General features: G+C 35.3%; 2 protein-coding genes across 2 annotated transcripts in view; one reads left to right on the forward strand and one right to left on the reverse strand.

Moving 5' to 3' along the window:
• Positions 1-20952, reverse strand: part of LOC136029298 (serine/arginine repetitive matrix protein 2-like) — a 171331-nt gene continuing 150379 nt past the window's right edge. The window contains exons 9-10 of the transcript XR_010618011.1: positions 20726-20812; positions 1-113 (exon numbers count right to left, since the gene is read on the reverse strand). The gene's annotated coding sequence lies outside the window, so the exon portion shown is untranslated. The remainder of the gene's footprint in view (positions 114-20725; positions 20813-20952) is intronic.
• On the forward strand, positions 4820-10454 carry LOC136029296 (DNA-directed RNA polymerase II subunit RPB1-like). Its single transcript, XM_065707556.1, has 3 exons — positions 4820-4915; positions 6153-6264; positions 8839-10454. The coding sequence occupies exons 1-3, from the start codon at positions 4898-4900 to the stop codon at positions 10392-10394; spliced, it is 1686 nt and encodes a 561-aa protein (XP_065563628.1). The 5' UTR covers positions 4820-4897; the 3' UTR covers positions 10395-10454.

Consider the following 20952-nt stretch of genomic DNA (forward strand, 5'->3'; position numbering starts at 1 on the left):
TTCTGCGAATTTCATATCAAGAAGAGTAGCTGGAAGGGCCTCGGGCCCACTTTATGAATCCAATGATCCAGACAATCATTTCAATTTAAAAAATGTGCAAAACCTCTTCCAATCTGCAAAAAAAGATTGTGGTGAGAGGCCAGAGGAGGGGTCTGGAGGCCATGTGTTTATTTTGTGCCTTCTTTTAAAAGCTTTGTGTGGGTCGGGTTCAAGGGTGATGTTTTGAAGTGGAGGGGGTAAAGGGGTAGTTTCCCCATAATTTGGAGACAAAATTGTTATATAGTCAATGTCCCTTGACTATCCGTATATGGACCCCTCTTGTCCCCCAATAAAATGCTGGAGCTACGCCCCTGGTCTGGTTCCAACAAGGTAATATGTACCCATTTTTTTACTTAAAAATTGGTGGTAATGGGATAGCTTAAGGAGACTATGGACCAAATTTGAAAATTGTTCCGTGATTCTGGTTTAAATAATAAATACCTTTTCTCCCAAGCCTCCAGCAAAGGTTTCCAAAGTCTCTTTTTCCTTTTCAGGTCTTTGAAGCGGTTGATGCACAAGCAAAACTAGTTGTTCAAGTCCGATTATCTAAACAGAATTATTCATTGTTTTCACCACCGGATCTATAATTCATTTTAGAGGCCTGTTGTTGCTGGCTGATTACAAGATCGCACATTTAAATACTTTTTCTATGCCATCTGGTATCTATTTACGTAATACATCTACGATTCAAACAGGGTGGAAACATACCGACCTTTCTTAAAAGCTGACAGGGAGAAGGGGTCCAGGTTTAAGGGCCACGGAGACCCTAGTAAAGCCAGCATATTAAAAAAAAACAAAAAAAAACATGACTTTGCTAAGGTTCAGAAACTTGGCTCGTTTTTTAAGCGCGAAGTCATAGTCATTTTTTGCCCGAACCTGTATCACGACAGATATACTTTTTAAGGATTATTGGTCAGCGTTAAAAAAAAAAATTACGTCACCGTTAGTTCAAAATTGATTTTTTTTTTTTTTTTTTTTTTTTTTTTTTTATGCAAAACTAGCGCTTTACTGAAAACACAAACCGTTATAGATTGTTTGTAGCTTAATGCTTAAATGCTTATTGACTTTTTACAGAATAAATGTAAAGCGAAGCACTTATATGGTTTAAAAATAGGTTTTTCATGAGTAGTGTTAGTGTTGGGATTGTAAACCAACTTATTTCCGAAATTTACATCATCCCTGGAAAATTTTTTACTATAAGCAGGGTCAACTAAATTCCTATAGTTCATAAGCAATTTTATTAGTTTTTAATTTCGAATAATACAAAACGGCATTTCTACACTTTAAAATTTGTAGTAACGAGCGACCCGGCTCAATAGTAAACGAAACTCTAAAAAAAGGAACTTCGATCCTAAAAGATATATCAAAAGAATTAGATTTTTATGCTGATTTTAAATATATAAGTTTCATCAAATTTAGTCTTTGTCATCAAAAGTTACGAGCCTGAGAAAATTTGCCTTATTTTAGAAAAAAGGGGGGAAACACCCCCTAAAAGTCATAGGATCTTAACAAAAATCACACCGTCGCATTCAGCGTATCAGAGAACCCCATAGAAAAAACTTCAAGGTCCAATCTACAAAAATGTGGAATTTCATATTTTTGCCAGAAGACAGATCACGGGTGCGTGTTTATTTGTTTGTTTGTTTTTTTTTTTCCCAGAGGTCATCGTATCGACCAAGTGGTCGTAGAGTGTTGCAAGAGGGCTCATTCTAATGGAAATAAAAAGTTCTAATGCCCTTTTAAGGGACCAAAAATATTGGAGGGCACCTAGCCCCCCTCCCACGCTCATTTTTTTGCCAAAGCCAACGGATCAAAATTTTGAGATAGCCATTTTGTTCCGCATAGTCAAAAACCATAATAACTATGTCTTTGGGGATGACTTACTCTCCCACAGTCCCTGGGGGAGCGGCTGCAAGTTACAAACTTTGACCAATGTTTACATACAGTAATGGTTATTGGGAAGTGCACCGACGTTTTCAGGGGGATTTTTTTGGTTTGGGTGTGGGGTTCAGGGGAGGGGGCTATGTGGTAGGATCTTTCCTTGGAGGAATATGTCATGAGGGAAGAGAAATTCAATGAAAAGGGCGGAAGATTTTCTAGCATTACTATTAAAAAAAAACAATGAAAATATAAACATGAAAAAGTTTTTTCAGTTGAAAATAAGGAGTAGCATTAAAACTTAAAACGAACAGAGATTATTATGCATATGAGGGGTTCTAAAAATACTTTAGCATAAAGAGCGAGGTATTTAGGAGGAGATAAATACCTCGCTCTTTATGCTAAGTATTTTTAGTAATTTCATCTATTTATTCTACGGCCTTTCTGATTCAGGGGTCATTCTTAAAGAATTGGGACAAAACTTAAGATTTAGTGTGAAGAGCGAGGTATTAACGAGGGAACAAACCCACTCATATATATAATCAAAAATATAAGAGTATAAAAGTTTGTTACGTAAGTTAATTCTTAAGTTACGTATATTTTTTACTAATAAAAATCTTCGTTAAAAATTAAAAGTTCTAGCTGCCTTTTTAAGTAACCGAAAAATTGAAGGGCAACTAGGCCTCCTTCCCCACCCCTTATTTCTCAAAATCGTCTGATCAAAACTAAGAGAAAGCCATTTAGCCAAAAAAAAGAATTAATATACAAATTGAATTTTAATAATTTATGTATGTAGAGCCAAAATCAAACATGTATTAATTCAAAAACGTTCAGAAATTAAATAAAAAAAACTAGTTTTTTTAACTGAAAGTAAGGAGCTACATTAAAACTTAAAAAGAACAGAAATTACTCCGTATATGAAATGGGTTGTCCCCTCCGCAATCCCTCGCTCTTTAAGCTAAAGTTTGACTCTTTGCCACAATTCTACTTTTTAAAACAATTAAAATATTTAGCGTAAAGAGCGAGGGATTGCGGAAGGGACAACCCATTTCATGTACGGAGTAATTTCTGCTCGTTTTAAGTTTTAATGTCGTTCCTTACTTTCAGTTAAAAAAAACTAGTTTTTTCCATTTAAAACATTAATGAAAACATGATGTAATGTTTTTTTGTGAAAAAAAAACAACAAACAATATATATATACATATGTATATATATATATACAATATATATATATATATATATATATATATATATATATATATATATATATATATATATATATATATATATATATATATATATATATATATATATATATATATATATATATATATATATATATATATATATATATATATATATATATATATATATATATATATATATATATATGCGAATATTTATGTTAAATATTATGTTATTATGCATATATATGCTAATGTTTTTTTATATTTAAATATATGAAAGCTGGAGATAATTCTGGCATAAAACGCCATCTACCTGATCAAGCAGTTAGACACTGACGTGTGAATTGATATTACAAAAAATGACCTCAAATATTTCATGTTTCCTTGTGAGGTAGCGAAAGCAAAAAATCAGACAGGTTGGATAAAGTTTTTGGCAACTATAGACAAAGTGAATTTGTATCTGGCAGCCTCATATTGCTGTGAACATTTATAGGAGTAGGCTACTAATTTTTATTCCTCTTCTTGCTCCTCTCTATTTTCCTTTTTTTACTCCACAGTTGAGAACAATTGAAACTGCCAAGAAATGAGGCTGGATAAGTAAAACTTCTTTAAAATGAATTGAATATTCATTTTATTTCTTTTTAAATTCTTTTTGCTATCCTAGATCAGGCACATACACATAATTTCGCTTCTGGGGAGGAAATATTTTTAGAGTGCATGGATAGAAATTCAAACGTAACACCAATATAGGTTCACCGTATAAAATTTGCAGTTAAAAAATCCTCAAAATATATTATTAAGGTGGGGGCAAGGCATGGATCACAGTCCCATGATGAATTTATTGTGGGAAGATCTTCTACGAGAGTTCATATTTTGAGTAAAAAAAATATCGTCCTGCTACAAGTTTATAATATTTTAAAGATTAAAGGAATTGAGCGTATTTCTGAACAGCTATTCTTTGTGCTTTAGCTGCTTAGATTAAAAATCGGATGATTGTTTTATGATTGAGTCGAAAAGCATAGAAATAAATCGAGACGCATTTTAATCATGGCCGTAAAACAAATAGGTAGAAAAAAAGTCTTATTTAACTTCAGTGAACTGAAAAATGTATTGCCTATTTGATTATTATGTTGCTGATTATGATGATTATTATGCATTGTGATCATGGCCGCAAAACGAACAGGTAGAAAAAAAAAATCTTATTTAACTTCAGTGAACTAAAAAATGTATTACCTATTTGATTTTCAATACCTTCTGTTGAAAGAGGTTTTTGGAATTTTTGGCACTTGTAAATGAAGAATCTTCTAAAATGGATGTTAGAAGGGGCTCTTTAAGGCTAAAAAAAATATTAAATATCTAATGGCCGAAAATTTTTATGCATTATTTTGAACTAACCTATATTTTTGGAGAGTACCTTAATGGCTGCATAAAGTTATGTCTGTTTTATGTTTTACACTTAGATTTTTACATTTTACAAAATAAAAAATACAATGAAAATTGATTTAAATCTGTAACATCCTATAACAGGTCATTCAACGGCATACCTTAGCTGAGATTGCATCTTTAACCGGATTTTCGATCATCACCCTTTACATCTTTTGACAGCTTTTATAATCGCACCGTTGTATTAAGGGTTGTTTTTCTTATATTCAAATCCCCTTGGCCTTGTCCAGTAGGTTCAACGATATATTCTTAGCCAATTCTTCTGGTATATAAGCTAGGTTACGTCATGATGAAATTATATTCAAATCAGTAGTGATAGAGTGAAGAACTAGGGGTAAAAAGGGAAAACAATGAAAATCTACCTTTTGGTGAGTTTGATTTTAATAGCTTTTAGTTATTGAATATTTTTAATAAAAATTGTTGATAAATTATTTTTTATACAAATAGCTTTTAAAATGGGGAGAGGAGTTTTCAAAGGGTTTGTATGCTGGTAAACTTTCATTTAATGTATCTAAAATATTCAACCAACCAGCAAAACTAAACATAAATACACATTATAACTAAACTGCAAAGAAATGAAATCATAGACTTTATTCAAATTTAAAACAAACAGATTTACAACGAATAAAGAAATGAAACCGCTTTTAAGTCAAACCTAAAAACACAAATCAGCTGCCACCGCTTCAATCCTCTAAGGACTAAAGTGTCGTTAGAGTATATATATATATATATATATATATATATATATATATATATATATATATATATATATATATATATATATATATGTATATATATAAAAGGGCATAAGAGTGGACTGGCTGTCTTTATATGCTTAACTAGAGAGAGGTGGATAGGGGAACGCATTCTATAAGAACAAGATTGGTCCATAGACCCCCTCCCACTTGTACCTGAAGGTTCATTCAGGATATCTTTGAATATTATTAAATAAACCTTTTTTTTCAAGTTAAGGAGGGAAGAAGATATTTAAACCACCATCAATTTTCGAATGTGTATCGAGGGGGTGGGGGCTGCTTCGCGCTAAGGTTAGATTTTTCTATCTCAATGCATCGAGAATGAATCCTCTAGCGAAATAGCAATGTCGAAAAGAGCTTTAGTTTTCTTCCTTCGTTTTTATCAAAATACTTTATTATGGAACTCATTTAATTAGGTTTCTTTTAAAAAGTGCAATATTTTTTTTTAAATTTCGATCACCAACCACTAAATAAAACAATTTCAATTGCTAACTAGCCATATTCGTTATGTCTCAAAATATTTAAAAAAAAATTTTCTCAAAGTTTAGCTTAAAGAGAGTGGAATTGGAGCGAAAGCCCTCATAAATGAAATAATATATGTTTTTTTCATGTCTTTACTGCGCTTTCTCATTAGTCTTCACTTTCGTTTTAAAAAAAAAAAAATTTTTTGTTTAATATATGCCTTAAATTAGTAGTTGTCGTTAAATTAATCGCAACGATATGCCAACCCGTGAAGACACTAAAAAACAATTTTGCAACAGTCAAGGAAGGCCTTTTTAAATGCTTTCACTTTTTTACACAACTTTAACTTTTAGATATTTTACTTATTGTTATTTGATGTATTTTTCAGGCTGCTGTGCTTTCAGCCCTATCTTGGCTACCCATAGATGCTACAGGCTTGGCGTCTATGGCGAAAGCACACATGTCCAAAAAAGGACTTGGAGGACTAGCTGGACTCGCAGGTTAGTCTGAATTTACTTACGTCTATAATATCCATTTTATATTAAAAAAAAAACCAATTAAGTACAAAAATAAGCTAATAGCACCATGAAGTCTATTCTTAATGTTAGTATTAATGACAGCGTTTAAACATTGTAATAAAAGGGAGCTGTGGTTTCCGCTTCAATTCTAAGATAAGGGCAGGGAATAAACTTTTAGAAGCATTCCAAGATTGGGAGAGGACATAAGTTAAAAAAAAAAAAAAATCAGAACTATTTTCTGTCAATGAGATTACACTTTGAATTTTTTGTATTGATTTGAAGTTCTAAGAGTTGTTTCTTCGCTTATCAACTCGGATTAGGATTATAAGAGTCGGAAAAGTCCTACGGAACACAATCTTAAAAAGTTGTACCAGAGCACTTTTTTGAAATCCAGTTCATATAAGCCCCTTACCTAGTGTCTATATTCCGATAGGTTCGGAAGAAAAAACAAATTAAAAGCCAATATGGTTATACCTGCATCTATTTTTTTTCTTGCTAGTACTTTTTTCTATCATGCATTATTATTTCTTATTTATTAAGCTTTTCACTTCCCTTAGTGCAATTTTAACAGTTTCTACCAACTTACGCCTAGAATCTTAGAACAAAAGTATGCCATAGTTAGAAACTACTAAAACAGCCAAAGGAAACGTATTTTGTAAGAACAATCGCTCTTTCAAGCTACGATTCTGTTGTTGCTTTAACTTACTAAGTACTTATTTTATTCTGTTGTACATTCTATTCTTCCGGTACCAGTTTTAGCTATCAACATGACTAAAAAGAATCGGGACCGTCATTGAAATGTTTCCAGCCTTTAGTGCTGGTTATATCCCCCCTCATCTATTTTAGTAGCAACACTAATGGTCTTATCCTTTGCTCCTTTTTTATAATGTTGGCTTTGATTAATATTTCTTATAATCAAAAACTAATCAGGAAAAAATTTCTTTAAATAGTTAACTAAAAACTAAGATCTTTTAAAATTGGGCAAGGGGCATTTGGACAATGATAAATATAATCACCGTGTTTTTAAATACCAAACAAAAATATTGTCTAGGTCGGTGTTTGTAGTAACAAGGAAAGCAATTTTGCTACAATAAAGTTTGTAGTCATTTTGGAATTGTGTGTCGTTCAATCACAGAACCTCTTGAGAGTCTTCTGACTACTTGTATTTTAGTTAATAGCTTGATCTGGATGGTTGGAAATAAATTAAATTACACTCTATTATGCTGTGGCAACGTTTCACGAAAACGTTGAGGGTGCAAACTATGTTTTTCAAAATATAGACAAGCATAGGTATGTTTTTTACCGAAAAAGAGTAAACGAAGAAACCAAATTGACTTAAAATGAGCCACCATTTTGACATAAAAATCCAGTAACATCAATTTGCGGTTCAGGATTGTTCAGGATATATATATATATATATATATATATATATATATATATATATATATATATATATATATATATATATATATATATATATATATATATATATATATATATATATATATATATATATATATATATATATATATATATATATATATATATATATATATATACTCTTATATGAATACAAAAAAATCAGGAATTATTCTTTGTTAAATTGTACCGCATCCAACAATCCGAAAAGTTAAATCTTTCCCATGTAATTTCATCATCTTTGAAGCTGCCTCAAAACCTTGTATGTTTTGAATATTAACTGAAACATACTGAAAATTACACAAAAACTTACTTTTTCTTTAATTTAGTACAGCTTCACATATTTAAGAAAATGAATGGTATACTGCTCAAAATTTAATATTAATTAAAGTATTGTATTTACTTTCCATGGCTTTGTCTTATAAAGACATTTTTTTTTAATGTTGATATTTTGGAGCAACATTCCCTTGCGTATACAGGGACATTGCTATACAAGGAAGTGTCTAAAAGCTCAAGAGGAGACATCAGTGAAAGGGTATTCTAGACTTTGATCTACAAAATCAGTAGAATTCTGCTTTTTAAAACATGATAATTGTATGTTACAGGGAAAGGGTGAATGTTGAATAGTTCTAGACATAATTACCGACAGAAAATAATAAATCACTAAGGCAGTAGAGAAACTACCACTTCAAATATCTAAGTATATAAAGCCACCACTTTAATCGGACGTAAATTACAAGAATTAAAATATCTCTAGATAGAATAGTTTTTCTATCTTTTATACATCTGGGTTAGTAGAGCTAGGTTTTGAGCTTCTATATCAATAAAAAAGGGAAATAAAGCAGTTGTGTTTGCTCAGTTAGGCTCTTAACATATTAGTGGGCATTGTTCCGGCAAAGACTTAAGTTTTGCATTTATCCAGGCACCACAGTATAAACTACTGGATAAGTCATATGTAGTTTTTTTTTTTTACATTCCAAATTTGATTGGCTAAGGCTTGTCATCTAGAAGATTGGTAATAGGCTTGTTAATCTTGATTCTTAATCGCAAAATCAATCGTAAGTTCACAGTAGACAACATATAGAAAAGCTTTTCAAGTCAAGTTGAAATTCATGCCTATATTTCTTTTATTTTCAGGTGGTCACGGAGGGAAAACAGGAGTTAAAGGACCTTCAGCGACGGCACTTCCTGTGATGCAAGATCCAATGCCATACTATCAGCCATACAGTGCACCCTCAACATATGGTAGTGCACCTACAGCTTACGGTAGCTCAGCCTACAGCTCTCAGTCTAACAATATAGCTCCTGCTATGAGTGCTCCACCTATTCAGTCTGCATCGCCATTGAATTTACCAGCTCATACCAATCATAAAGGGATGCATAAAGCTTCAGTGCCTTCACCTTTAAGTGTTTTATCATCGCCTACTCATTTTGTAAATATGCCCGTGTATCATACAGTTGCTGTCCCTGTTCAACAAGCTATGGCCGTACCAGTTGCAATGGTGCCTGTTAGGTCTAGTGAAAAGTCAAAGGGTAAAGGCCAAGGGTCGGGTTTTGGAGGTCTTGGTATTCAATCTCTGATGGACAATGCTCTATCTGGGATAATTCATGGAAAAAAGGGATCAAAGCACCAAAATGCTTTGCCTTCTGGCTTGCTCCCACAAGGAAATCAGGCTAATCATGCACCAGCAACCCAATACTACATGGCTTCTCCACCAGCTACATATGGCAACCCTAGTCAAGGCTATGATGTGACAAACCCACTCTATGGAGTTCAGATGCCTGCGTATTCCCCTCCAACCATAAAAAGCTACAAGCCATCTTCATCATATGCTCCGCAGAATCCAGAATATCCAACACAAAGCTCAAATTACGCACCTCAAGCTCCTGCTTATTCCCCTCCAACTCCTGAACTGCCATCATACGCTCAACAAGATCCAGTATATCCTATACAAAGTTCAAACTACGCACCTAAAGCTTCTGCCTATGCTCCCCAGCCTCCAGCACCTCCATCATACGGCCAACAAAATCCAGGATACCCCACCCAAAGCTCAAGTTATACGTCCCAATCCTCTGCTTATGCCCCTCAGCCTCCTGTGTCACAATCATACGCTCAACCAGATCCAGTATATCCTCCTCAAACCTCAAGTTATGGACAACAAGTCTCTGGCTATTCTCCTCAGTCTTCAGCCTATGACCCTCAAATCCAGGATCCAGCTTACGATTCTTCTGCTTCATCATATGGTCCACAGCCCCCTGGATATGCTACTTCTACTGCTGATTTCTTTGCTTCTCAGCCTGCTTCATTCTCAAACCAAATGCCTGGTTTTCAAAATCAAATGATTGATGTTCCTACAGCTAAAAGCCCATTCTCAAGCTCTTTTGTAGACAGTGCTCCATCACCTTCGATTGATTTTTCAGGAGCTGCTGGTTTGACTACCGGAGCAGCTAGTGGGTACAATCCTATGGCCCCAAGTTCTAGCTCGTCTTCTTTAGGATTCAATGGTACGCCTGTTAACTCTCCCTTTGGAGCAGGATCACAGCTATCTAGCTTAGCACCTTCAGATTTTACATCCAATTCTCAATTTACACAGTCTGTTTCATCTGGACAATGGTCGAATTCAGAATCATTAGCACCTGCTGAGACAGCTCAGTCCCTGTCAAATGAGTCTGCACTTCAAAACCCGTGGTAGATTCTAATCTGTATATTTTTTTACACCACTATTTTTTTATTAAAAATAATATAAAAGTTACTTCGTCTTGTAGAATATTTAGTTTAGTACACCATGTAGTTGAACTACTGCAAAAATTCCAGGTGATTTTTAAGGTCTCTGATAACCGCAAATTTCAGGTTACAAAGTATATAAGTAAAATTATTACTACATCCTAAGTACATGTTACACACAAGGTTTTGTATTCACTGAATCATTGTTGCAGCGCCATTTGCAATCTAGAGTAAATTAAATTTAAAAAACAAGTTTTTTTTCAACTGAAAGTATGGAGCAACATTAAAGCTTAAAACGAACAGAAATTATTAATAACAAACAGAATTATATGAAGGGGGTCTCCCCTCCTCAACACCTCTCTCTGTAAGCTAGAGTTTTAATTATGTCCCAATTTCTTAAGAATAACTCCTGAAACACAAGGGCCGTTTAATTAGAACAATAAGACGCTTTTTTAAAAGTACTAAAAAACTTTAGCGTCAAGAGTGAGGTCAACCTCACTCTTTACGAGTGAGGTTTTTACGAAAAAAATCTCACTCAAAGAGTGAGGTTTTTTAACCTAATTTCTGGTCGTTTAATAAATATTGCCAGAGAATTTGGCCCCTCCTCCACGGAGAAACCCCCTCCAAACGGAAATATCTTCTAGACAATGCCGGTGAAAATTTACCCTGGGTAATTACTCTTAACCACTCCGCGCGTAAAATTGAGCGGAAAAAGAGAAAACAAGACATGGCAAATTCCCACTGTATATAGTTTCTCCTGACAATGTCATTTCCTGGAAACTTCCCCCCCCCCCATGTAAAATTACCCAGTGGAAAAATCCTCAGAAGAAATTTTGTCCCCCCCCCCATCCGAAATGTATGCATGCATCCCAATAACAAACACTTTGCGTGAACAATGGGCAAATTCAATAACTTAAAGAACTTTCCCCTGGGGCTGTGGGAGGGGGGTCATGTTTTACCCAAAGGCATAGTTATTGGGCCTTTCAACAATGATGAAAAAATGGCTATCTCAGAGTTTTAGTCGTATAATTTAAGATATTTCTCATAGACCCTCAGAAAAGAGCAGTAATTTATTCAATTTGTCTATTGTTCCTATATAGCGTTCATTATTGGAAAAAAAAAGAAATTTTTCAATGGGATTTTTCCTTATAGAAAATTTTCTGTGGGGAAGAAGTTTTCCGGGGGGATCTTCTTGGGATTCATTTATGGAATTCTTTTATTTTAGAGGAAATTTACAGCGACAAGGGATTTTTCTGGGGATTTTTCCGAAGGGAAGGAATTTTCCATGGAGGAATTTTTTACGCGAAGGACTTTCAAAGAGGGGGATTTTGGGGAAAATCTTAAACGGAGGGAGGATTGGTTTGAAATCAGCGGCATGATTTGAAACAGCTTCAGTTCTTTTCAAGCGAAATTAAGTGGAGTTTTCTAGGGGAAGTTGTCCGGGGGAAATTTTCTGGGAGTAATTTTCAGCGAGGAGGGAATTATCCAGGGGTATTTTACTCTGGAGGAGTTTTTGATGGGGGAACTTTTAATATGAGGAATTTTTTGTTGGGAGAATTTGCCACCTGATATTTTCCATGAAGGGGGAAGCAGATTTTTGAGTTTAATTTTAGAAACAATCAGAAATAAAATTAAAAAAACAGATTTTTCAACTGGAAGTAAGGAGCAACAATACAACTTAAAACGAACAGAAATTATTCCTTTGGCTATATGAGAGGGACTGCCTCTTAATCCCTTGCCCTTTACACTAAGACTTGACTTTTGTCCCAATTCGTTAAGAACGACTCCTGAAACGCAAGGGGCCATTTAAATGGCCCTTTATTATATTACAATTATATTTACATTTTATCATATTATATTTACGTCAAATATGTTTATATTAAATTAATAAATATTATAAAAATATTTTATAGATTTTTATTTTTGTAAATATTTTTCGTAGATATTTTCATATATTATATGTTTCTATGTTTATATTCTTTTGTAAAATTTATGCATACTTATTCTTTCCTTTAAAATGCAAATATAAAAATTCCTTTAAAAATGTAAAATACGAAAATGTAAATATAATAATGTAATGGCCATTTAAATGGAATAAGAAGCTTTTATTAAATACTGAAATCCGTAGCATAAACAGCGAGAGATTCATGAGGGAGCAACCCCCTCATATATGAGTAATTTCAGTTAGTTTACGTTTTAATGTTGCTCCTTACTTTCAGTATAAACTTTTTTATTTGATACACTTTGAGGTTTTTTATTATTTCTTTATTATTTATGTCAATTTGCGACGCAAAAATCCCTGTTAGAATATCCACCCTCTAAATATCCACCCACATTTTTATGAAATAGCACCCCTGACACTCGTAGTTTTATTGATAGACGTACACAATGGTGTCCATTCAAGAAAGTTTGCTGGAGGTTTGCCAAATATATTTTTCAAAATCTAGGGAGGGACGGAATTATCATTTTTCAATGGAAGTATCATGGAAATATTTTCAAAATCCTAGAATTTGCCCCAGTTTGGGAGCTTGTTATTCAATATCTCGGGTGGACAAAAAACAGTATCTTGAACTTGTAATTGACGAAAGCTTATCGAAACGTAATCAAAAACTACAATTAAAGATTTCAAGGTGTGTTGGTTTAATGGGAAGGTTGAAGCATTGCTTACAATACTCTAAATTACGAAGCATTTATTTTGCTCTGATTCATTCTAATATCAATTACTATTCCCTATTATATTTATCTACATTTGAAAGCCATAATAAGCCTATTAAGATTTTATCAAATAAAGCCCTAAGAATTCTGAAAGTTTTTATTCCGTTAAATCTTTCTATTTCACTTCTAAATAAGCCTATTGCAGTAATTTTATATGCTCACTTAGATCTATTACCAATTTCTCAACAATTGACTTTTGAAGCAATTATCTTCAAACTTAAACGTGGTATCAAGACATTATCGCCATATTATCTTAATCAAAATTTATTCTCCCAGTCACAAGATTTACATAATTATAATACTCGGAAAAAAAGTATCTACAATGACAAGTATCGTACCAAGAGATTTAAATTCGGTCCGTTTGTGTTGATAGCCCAGGGCTGGGATGCTCACAAGGATCTTATTGATATTTTTAATTTCATCCTTTTAATTAAAAAAAAATTAAATTTTATTTAGTTCAAAATTCTCTTCAATTTGATGCTTATTAAGTACGCAATCAATCAATCAATGAATCAATGGGTTTATTATCAATTCCAAAAATAAATTACACATAACAACAATACTCAGTCCATTCCTGGACGCCGAGATCCTCAATCGTTACCTCATAAACATAATACGCAGAGGGATCACTGCTCCTACTCTCAGAAATAATCTTACCTCTGATTTATACAACAAAACTACCAATTATCCTCCTGCCCTTTGCCCCAGGGGAAACTACCTCATCATTATATCAAGAAAAAACAAAAAACTTAAGCTTGTTTCTATTTATATTTAATACTTAATATAAAAATAATTTTATTACCCATTATTTAACTAGTCTTTTCCAATGCTAATGAATGATTTTTTACTCTTCTTTTAAATGACATGAGGGAGCTCTCTTCTCTCAGCTCTTCTGGGAACAGGCTCCATAGCCTTGTATAAGTTTTATTCGGTCCCATCGTACATTTGGGGAGATGGGTATTTGAAGATTTGATGATGATGATCGTGTATTTACATTATGCTGGTCCGATATTTGTCAAAATAATGTTTTAAATGCAGACGGGAGTTCAGCAGCTAGAAACTTGAACACAAAGGTCAAGCATGACTGATGGTGCACCGACTCCAATTACAAATACTCTTCAATTTTTCCAATTAATTTCAAATATCGCTGATGAATCGAATTGAGATTCTGCAGGTGATATTTAAAAGTCGATTTCCACATAATTGCATAGTACTGTGAATGGGGTTTGATAAGAGCGATGTATAGCAGGACCAGTGTTTCCTGGGGAAAAGTGTTCTTTGAATTCTTTGTTATTTCAAGATTCTGGGATATCTTCTGCTCTACTGCGTGAATGTGATGCAGGAATGACAGGTTCTCATAAAGCAGGACTCCCTGGTATTTTGCAAAGCGATTATCTGGCCGACTGATCAAGCCTCTAGATGTTTCGATACCACATATCTCTGGATGGACACTTCCGACCCGGCAGAAAAACAAAACGCAAGATTTATCTACGTTCATTACAAGACAGTTAGAATTCATCCAGAAATATGTCTCCTCGAAAACAGCCCTAAGCTTGAGCCCTAAGCTTGAGCCCTAAGCTAGTGTGGTATCATCGGCAAAAGCCACGAGCTCATCGTCATCTACAGGCTGAAAAGAAGCTTAATTATGATATAGGTTACAGCAGCGAAGAATAGTGCGTGTCGAGTTTAATACGCTACTCAAATTGTTAACATGAATCAGAAACAGTAGTGGTTCTAATATTGATCCTTGGGGAACACCACAATTGACCAATACATTATTCGCTGGATCTTCTCCCAAATAAATCCTGCGGTCCCTCAAGTATGATCTGAACCAATCCGGAGTTTCGCCTCTTATTCCTATGTGCTCCTATTTGTCAAGGAGAATAGGGTAGTACATACTATCAAGTACTTTTCTGATACCAATCAGGACCACTGCAGGTAGAAGGCAAGAATCGAGAACTTTGCTGATCCACAAACTCAAAGCCGTTAATGCATCTTGAACGGATTATCCTGGTCTAAAAACGTACTGATGAGTATTAAAAAACCCCTTTTCTCCAGAAACTGGAGTAGCTGCTGTTGCATGGGTTTTTCAAAACCTTTGAAAAAACAGAAAGAAGGGAAATTGGTCTATAGCTCGTAGGATCAGCTCAAGAACCTCCTTTGTGAAAAGGAGCAACTCTAGCTTTCTTTAGCCGTTCCGGGAAAGTACCCTTCTGCAGACACAAATGCTTTGAACACATTAGTGTGTACTCAGTCGAATCCAGAAGCTGAATTTCCTCATAGGTTTCGTATAATAAACAGAATTTCAGACGGAGAGACAGGAGGGAGCGCCATTGCATTGGTGCATGCTGCGCCTAGGTAATCTTTAAAACTCTTCGTGGGGGTTTTAACGGAAGTCGCTTTTTTCTCAACTCTACAAAAATGATCCCAGTGCATTTGCAATGTTTTCAGACCTCAATATTATTATTATTATTAATTTATTACCCGTCAAAAACGGAAAAGACGGAGCACAAAAAAAGAAAAAAAATTTAAATACACTTCAACTACAAACATTATAAAATAACACTAGTCCAGGGGTGACTGGCTCTTAAAACATTGCTGTGCCACAGAGGGAGACGCAGGAGAAACTTGACATATCAGTAGAATGCGCTACAAATGGCTTTCTTTTCGGTTGCTGTGAATATTTTCCAGAAGGGAGCCAGAGCAAGCAGATGGGGGGGGGGGGTAGTAAAAGCATTGTATAGCCGGGCACGGAGAGGACGCTTGAAACGATACTTATTGGCAAGAAGTAATCCGTAAGACGCTCGTAGAAGGGAACAAAAGTGGCTTTTCAGTGCTGAGCGTGTGTCCTTCAATGTAGAAGAAATAGGGAGGCCGAGATAGGTAAGGGACTCATAGGGCTTAATCCGAGTGTCGCCAATTTTAACGGAGAGGTTAATTGAAAGCTCATTTCTGAACCATTGAAGAAAAGAAGGTCTGTTTCAGATTCGTTGAAGGAAAGTCCGATCTGTTTGTATGCTGCTGCAAGTGAGTCGTAATTTTATTGAAATAAAGAAATCGAACGAGAAACATGAAGAATGTCATCAGCGAAGTTCAGCAGCGATAAAATGATCCCATGGAAAAAGCACGAGGACTTTATTACTTGTTGTGCTTCGATGATAGCGTTATTAAACAGTGATGGTGAAGCTTTGCCACCTTGACTTACACCTTTCTTGACACTCAGCATTTCTTTAGAAGGAAAAGTTCTGGACGGAGAGGGGATCAGGATGACAGCCGAGAGCTTATTGTAAATACTGTAGACAGGGGAAATGATGCAAAAGGAAACACCTCGCTGAAGGGCTTTGAGTAGGATATGGCCATGGATGCCAGAATCGAAGGCTCTACTAACATCAAGCGCTCCAAAGACGAGAAGATCACCATTTGTATCGGCATTAACAAGAAGATTCGCTGTGAACGTCTTCCCGTCCTGAGTGCTTTTTGAATCCGAACTGGTCATCCAGAGTTGTACATCGAAGTGCAGTTTCATCAAAAATAAGGGATTCAAATAGCTCACAGAAAGTAGTTGAAACAGTGATCGGAAGATATTTGGAACGCATCAAAGACGGAGTGACCAGGAAGCAAATATCCTTAACTGCAAACTGGAGCTCCTTATCGAGGGATTGGCAAAAGGTGTTGTCTAGGTAGGAATTAGGGGATGAAAATTGGTCTCTGAAGTAGTCGCACCAGTCTTTTTCTGGCATGTAGGGTGGGCCATTGGAAGATTTGTTCTTAGTTCGAAGACGCAATAAAGCAGGTGGCGAGTTATCGACAATCTTGCTGGTATGGGCAATTTCGTTAGCCTTATGCTATGCTATGGCTTTGCAAAATTTACGTTTTGTGTGAATACGAACAGCGTTGACTACTCTGGAGCGCGGCTTCCCACAATCTGCCCATAATTGTAGCGAGAATTTTGCTGAATCATATGCGGCTACAAGATTAGGATTATTCTGCCAGTTACGCACTTCCGTGCCGTGACGGATTTTGCGGACAGGAACTGCAGCTTTCTCAGCTGTATGGATAGCCTGCGTCATCTCAGAGCAGTAGATGTTTAGTAGGATGGTTTTTTTCGAGTCTACTGTCATGTTCGGACAACCCAGAAGTGCGAAAGAAATTCGGATCTTCGACAGGATGGAGTCACATGAACTCTGGTAAGAATCGATGTTAGCAGCTTCCCAGTTGAGGCTGTACAACCATTTAGGTGGAGAATTTGTGGGTGAAGTTTGCAGCAGTGGCTTTATTTGAAAAGAATTACAGATCGGCATGTGGTCGGATATGGAGTAATCAAGAAGAACCGAAGTAGCAAAGGAGAATTTAATCATAGAAGAACAATAGAAATCGTCCACCTGAGACACGGAGCCAGATTGATGGATGTACGTAAAATCGCGACCATTTCCAAGACAGGTGATACTTGGACAAGGATGGAGTAAGATCTGAGATCTATTGCTTTCAGGGTCAGACAGTCCGCAGTTAAAGTCACCAAACAGGAGACAACTTAGGCCTTCATCTTCATATTTTGATACTAGCTTGGCAATAGATGTACATGTGAGAGAGAACTTCCTCTCATATATATCATTACGGTAGTTAGCAGGAAAATATAGTTTCCTCATTTACAGACAATCTTGAAGGAAGCTCAGGTGGGAGTTTGCAGGGACGTTATAAAGAGTTTACAACCTTACATATCTTCCGCGAATCATTCCCTATTTCAGCTATCTTTCCAATTAAATAATTTCTCTTAGCCTTACGTAAAATTGATCGGGGGCCTTTTTTATATTCAATATATTTTTCAAGCATCGCTATAAAAGGGTCATTTATGTGATTAGTTCAGAGCTTGTTTTTCTTATTAATACGCTGGAGCACTCCATGACTAATCCAAGGGCTGATGGGTTGATTTTTCCGTCCAGTCTTCCTGGTACACTTTTTAGAGCGGAAATCTGTGTACTTTCTCATAAAAATGTTATCCTGCATTAAAATCTTCTCTATTCAAAACCTTATCCCAGGATTTGCTCTCCAAAACTTGTTTAAGGGTTTCTAGGTTCTCACCATTTAATTTTCATGTGACATAATCCCTGCGTAGGCATGGCATTGGGCTTACAATCTTTGTGCTATATTTTAAAATTCGTAAGCAGATGAAAGTAATCCTAAATGTCAAATAGCAAGACAGAGGCCGATATTGGATCGAAAGCGTCGAAAAATTACTTTCAATCAATGAGTGGGAGTTGGAAGTTACTAAAGTAGGTATCGTACTCGAGGGGCACATGTTCGAAGCAAACATTATAATAATTATAATCTATCGCACTTGATGATAGAGGAAGAGTCAGATTCATGTTAAAGTCCTCCATAAGATGGCTTCGTTCCCTTGTTTCTCTAGATAATCAGATATTTGGCCATTTTTGAAGAACGAAGAGACAGATTCCGCCGGTGGAGGGCAAACTTTTCCAAGTGTTACTTTCTTCTGCGAAGGTAAAGTTATTTCCAAGAAGAGATATTCACAAACTCCTTTGATATTTTGGGTCAATTCCTTATTGCTGCAGGTTGAATATTCTTGCCACGTGTATATAGCCACGCCTCCTCTATTCATTGTAGATCCGTGCAGGAATTGGGAAGAATAACCAGGTATTTCTAAAAGGGTATAGGTATGTCTTGTTAGAAAAAACTTCGCAAGTCTCGACTACATCTGGTTGCAGCTGTTCGCAAAAATTCGCTAAATCAGAAAACGAAAAGCACAACACTTGACAGTTAAGCTGGAGAATAGTGAGTTGAGAATCAGAGCGTCCCTTAGTCACATTCAACAAAAAAAAAGTTTTTTTTAAATGAAAGTAAGGAGCGATATTAAAACTTAAAACGAACAGAATTTACTCCATATTTGAAAGGGGCTTTTCCTCCTCAACGCCCCGCTCTTTTCGCTAAAGTTTGACTCTTTTTCTTAAATCTACATTTTAAAACAGTAAAAATCTTTTTTTTTGTTTAATTTCGTTTGTTTAAGTGGACGTTTTTGAATTAATGCATGGTTTGATCTTGGCTCTCCGCATATAAATAATTAAAACGAAATTTGCATATTAATTTTTTGGGGCTAAATGGCTTTTTCATGGTTTTAATCGGAACATTTTGAGAAAAGAGGAGCGAGGGAGGAGGCCTAGTTGCCCTCCAATTTTTTGATTACTTAAAAAGGCAACTATAACTTACAATTTTTTACGAACGTTTTCATAAGTAAAAATATACGTAACTTACGAATTAAATTACGTAGCGAACTTTTATATTTGTATGTTTTTATTGCGTATATGAGGGGACTCACCCCTTTTCGATACCTTGCTCTTTACATTAAAGCTTAAATTTTGTCCCAATTCCTTAAGAATGACCCCTGAATCACAAAGCCCGTAGAAAATATAGTTGAAATTACTAAAAACACTTTAGCGTAAAGAGCGAGGTATTACGAGGAGGTAAACCCCTCATATGCGTAAAAATTTATGTTCGTTTTAAGTTTTAACGCTGCTTCTCACTTTCAGTAGAAAAACATTTCATATTTATTTTTTCATTGTTTTTTTTTAAATAATGCTAGAAAATCCTGCGCCGCCTCCATTGAAAGTCTCTTTCCCCATGAGAAGTTCCTCCATGGAAAGATCCTCCCCGGTAACCCTCCCCCCTCAAATATCCCCCCAAACCAAAAAAATCCCCCTGAAAACGTCTGTACACTTCCCAGTAACCATTACTATATGTAAACACAGGTCAAAGTTTGTAACTTGCAGCCCTTCCCACGGGGACTACGGGGGAGTAAGTCGTCCCCAAAGACATAGTTATTGGGTTTTTCGACTATGATGAATAAAATGACTATCTCAGAACTTTGATCCGGTGACTTTGGGCAAAAATGAGCGTGGGAGGAGGCCTAGGTGCCCTCTAATTGTTTTGGTTACTTAAAAAGGGCACTAGAACTTTTAATTTCTGTTAGAATGAGCCCTTTTGCGGCATTCTGGGACCACTGAATCGATACGATCACCCCTGGGGGGAAAAACACAAAAAAACAAATAAACACGCATCCGTGATTTGTCTTCTGGCGAAAAATGCGAAATTCCACATTTTATAGATAGGGGCTTGAAACTTCCACAATAAGGTTCTCTGATACGTTGAATCTGATGGTGTGATTTTCGTTAAGGTCGTATGACTTTTAGGGGGTATTTTCTAAATGAATTTTCTATTTTCTAAAATGAGGCAAATTTTCTCAGGCTCGTAACTTTTGATGGGTAAGACTAATCTTGATAAAACTTATTTATTTAAAATCAGCATTAAAATGCCATTCTTTTGATGTAACTACTGGTATCGCTCCTTACTACAGTTCGTTACCACGAACTGTTTGATTATACACCTCTTCATATCGGCTCTAGGAAATTTAATCTTATCAAACATTAGTGAATCTGATTCATTATTAATTTCAGCATCAAAAACTAATTCCAGATCCAAAAAATTTTCTTCTAACTTTTTAATCTTGCATTACTTTGACCTGTCGATAAGGAGGAACCCCCCGGGAGGTCGGAACAGGAATTCATAACTTACCATATACTCGAGAGAGGTAATGGCTGTACTTCTGAAAGGGGCAGTAGACCACTTTGAAGTTTGCAAACCCAAACTTTTCTTACCACACTGAAAGAGAAAAAAACAAATAAGGATACACGAAAAGAAAAAAATATCTGTTTGGATCAACAAAAAAACTTCAAGATTAAGCAAACGGCAATCAAACAAATATACTCTCAAGGGGAGCAGTTATAATACTTTTTAATTAA

The sequence above is a fragment of the Artemia franciscana genome, chromosome 7, assembly GCF_032884065.1.
Source record: "Artemia franciscana chromosome 7, ASM3288406v1, whole genome shotgun sequence".
In the NCBI taxonomy this organism is placed as follows: domain Eukaryota; kingdom Metazoa; phylum Arthropoda; class Branchiopoda; order Anostraca; family Artemiidae; genus Artemia; species Artemia franciscana.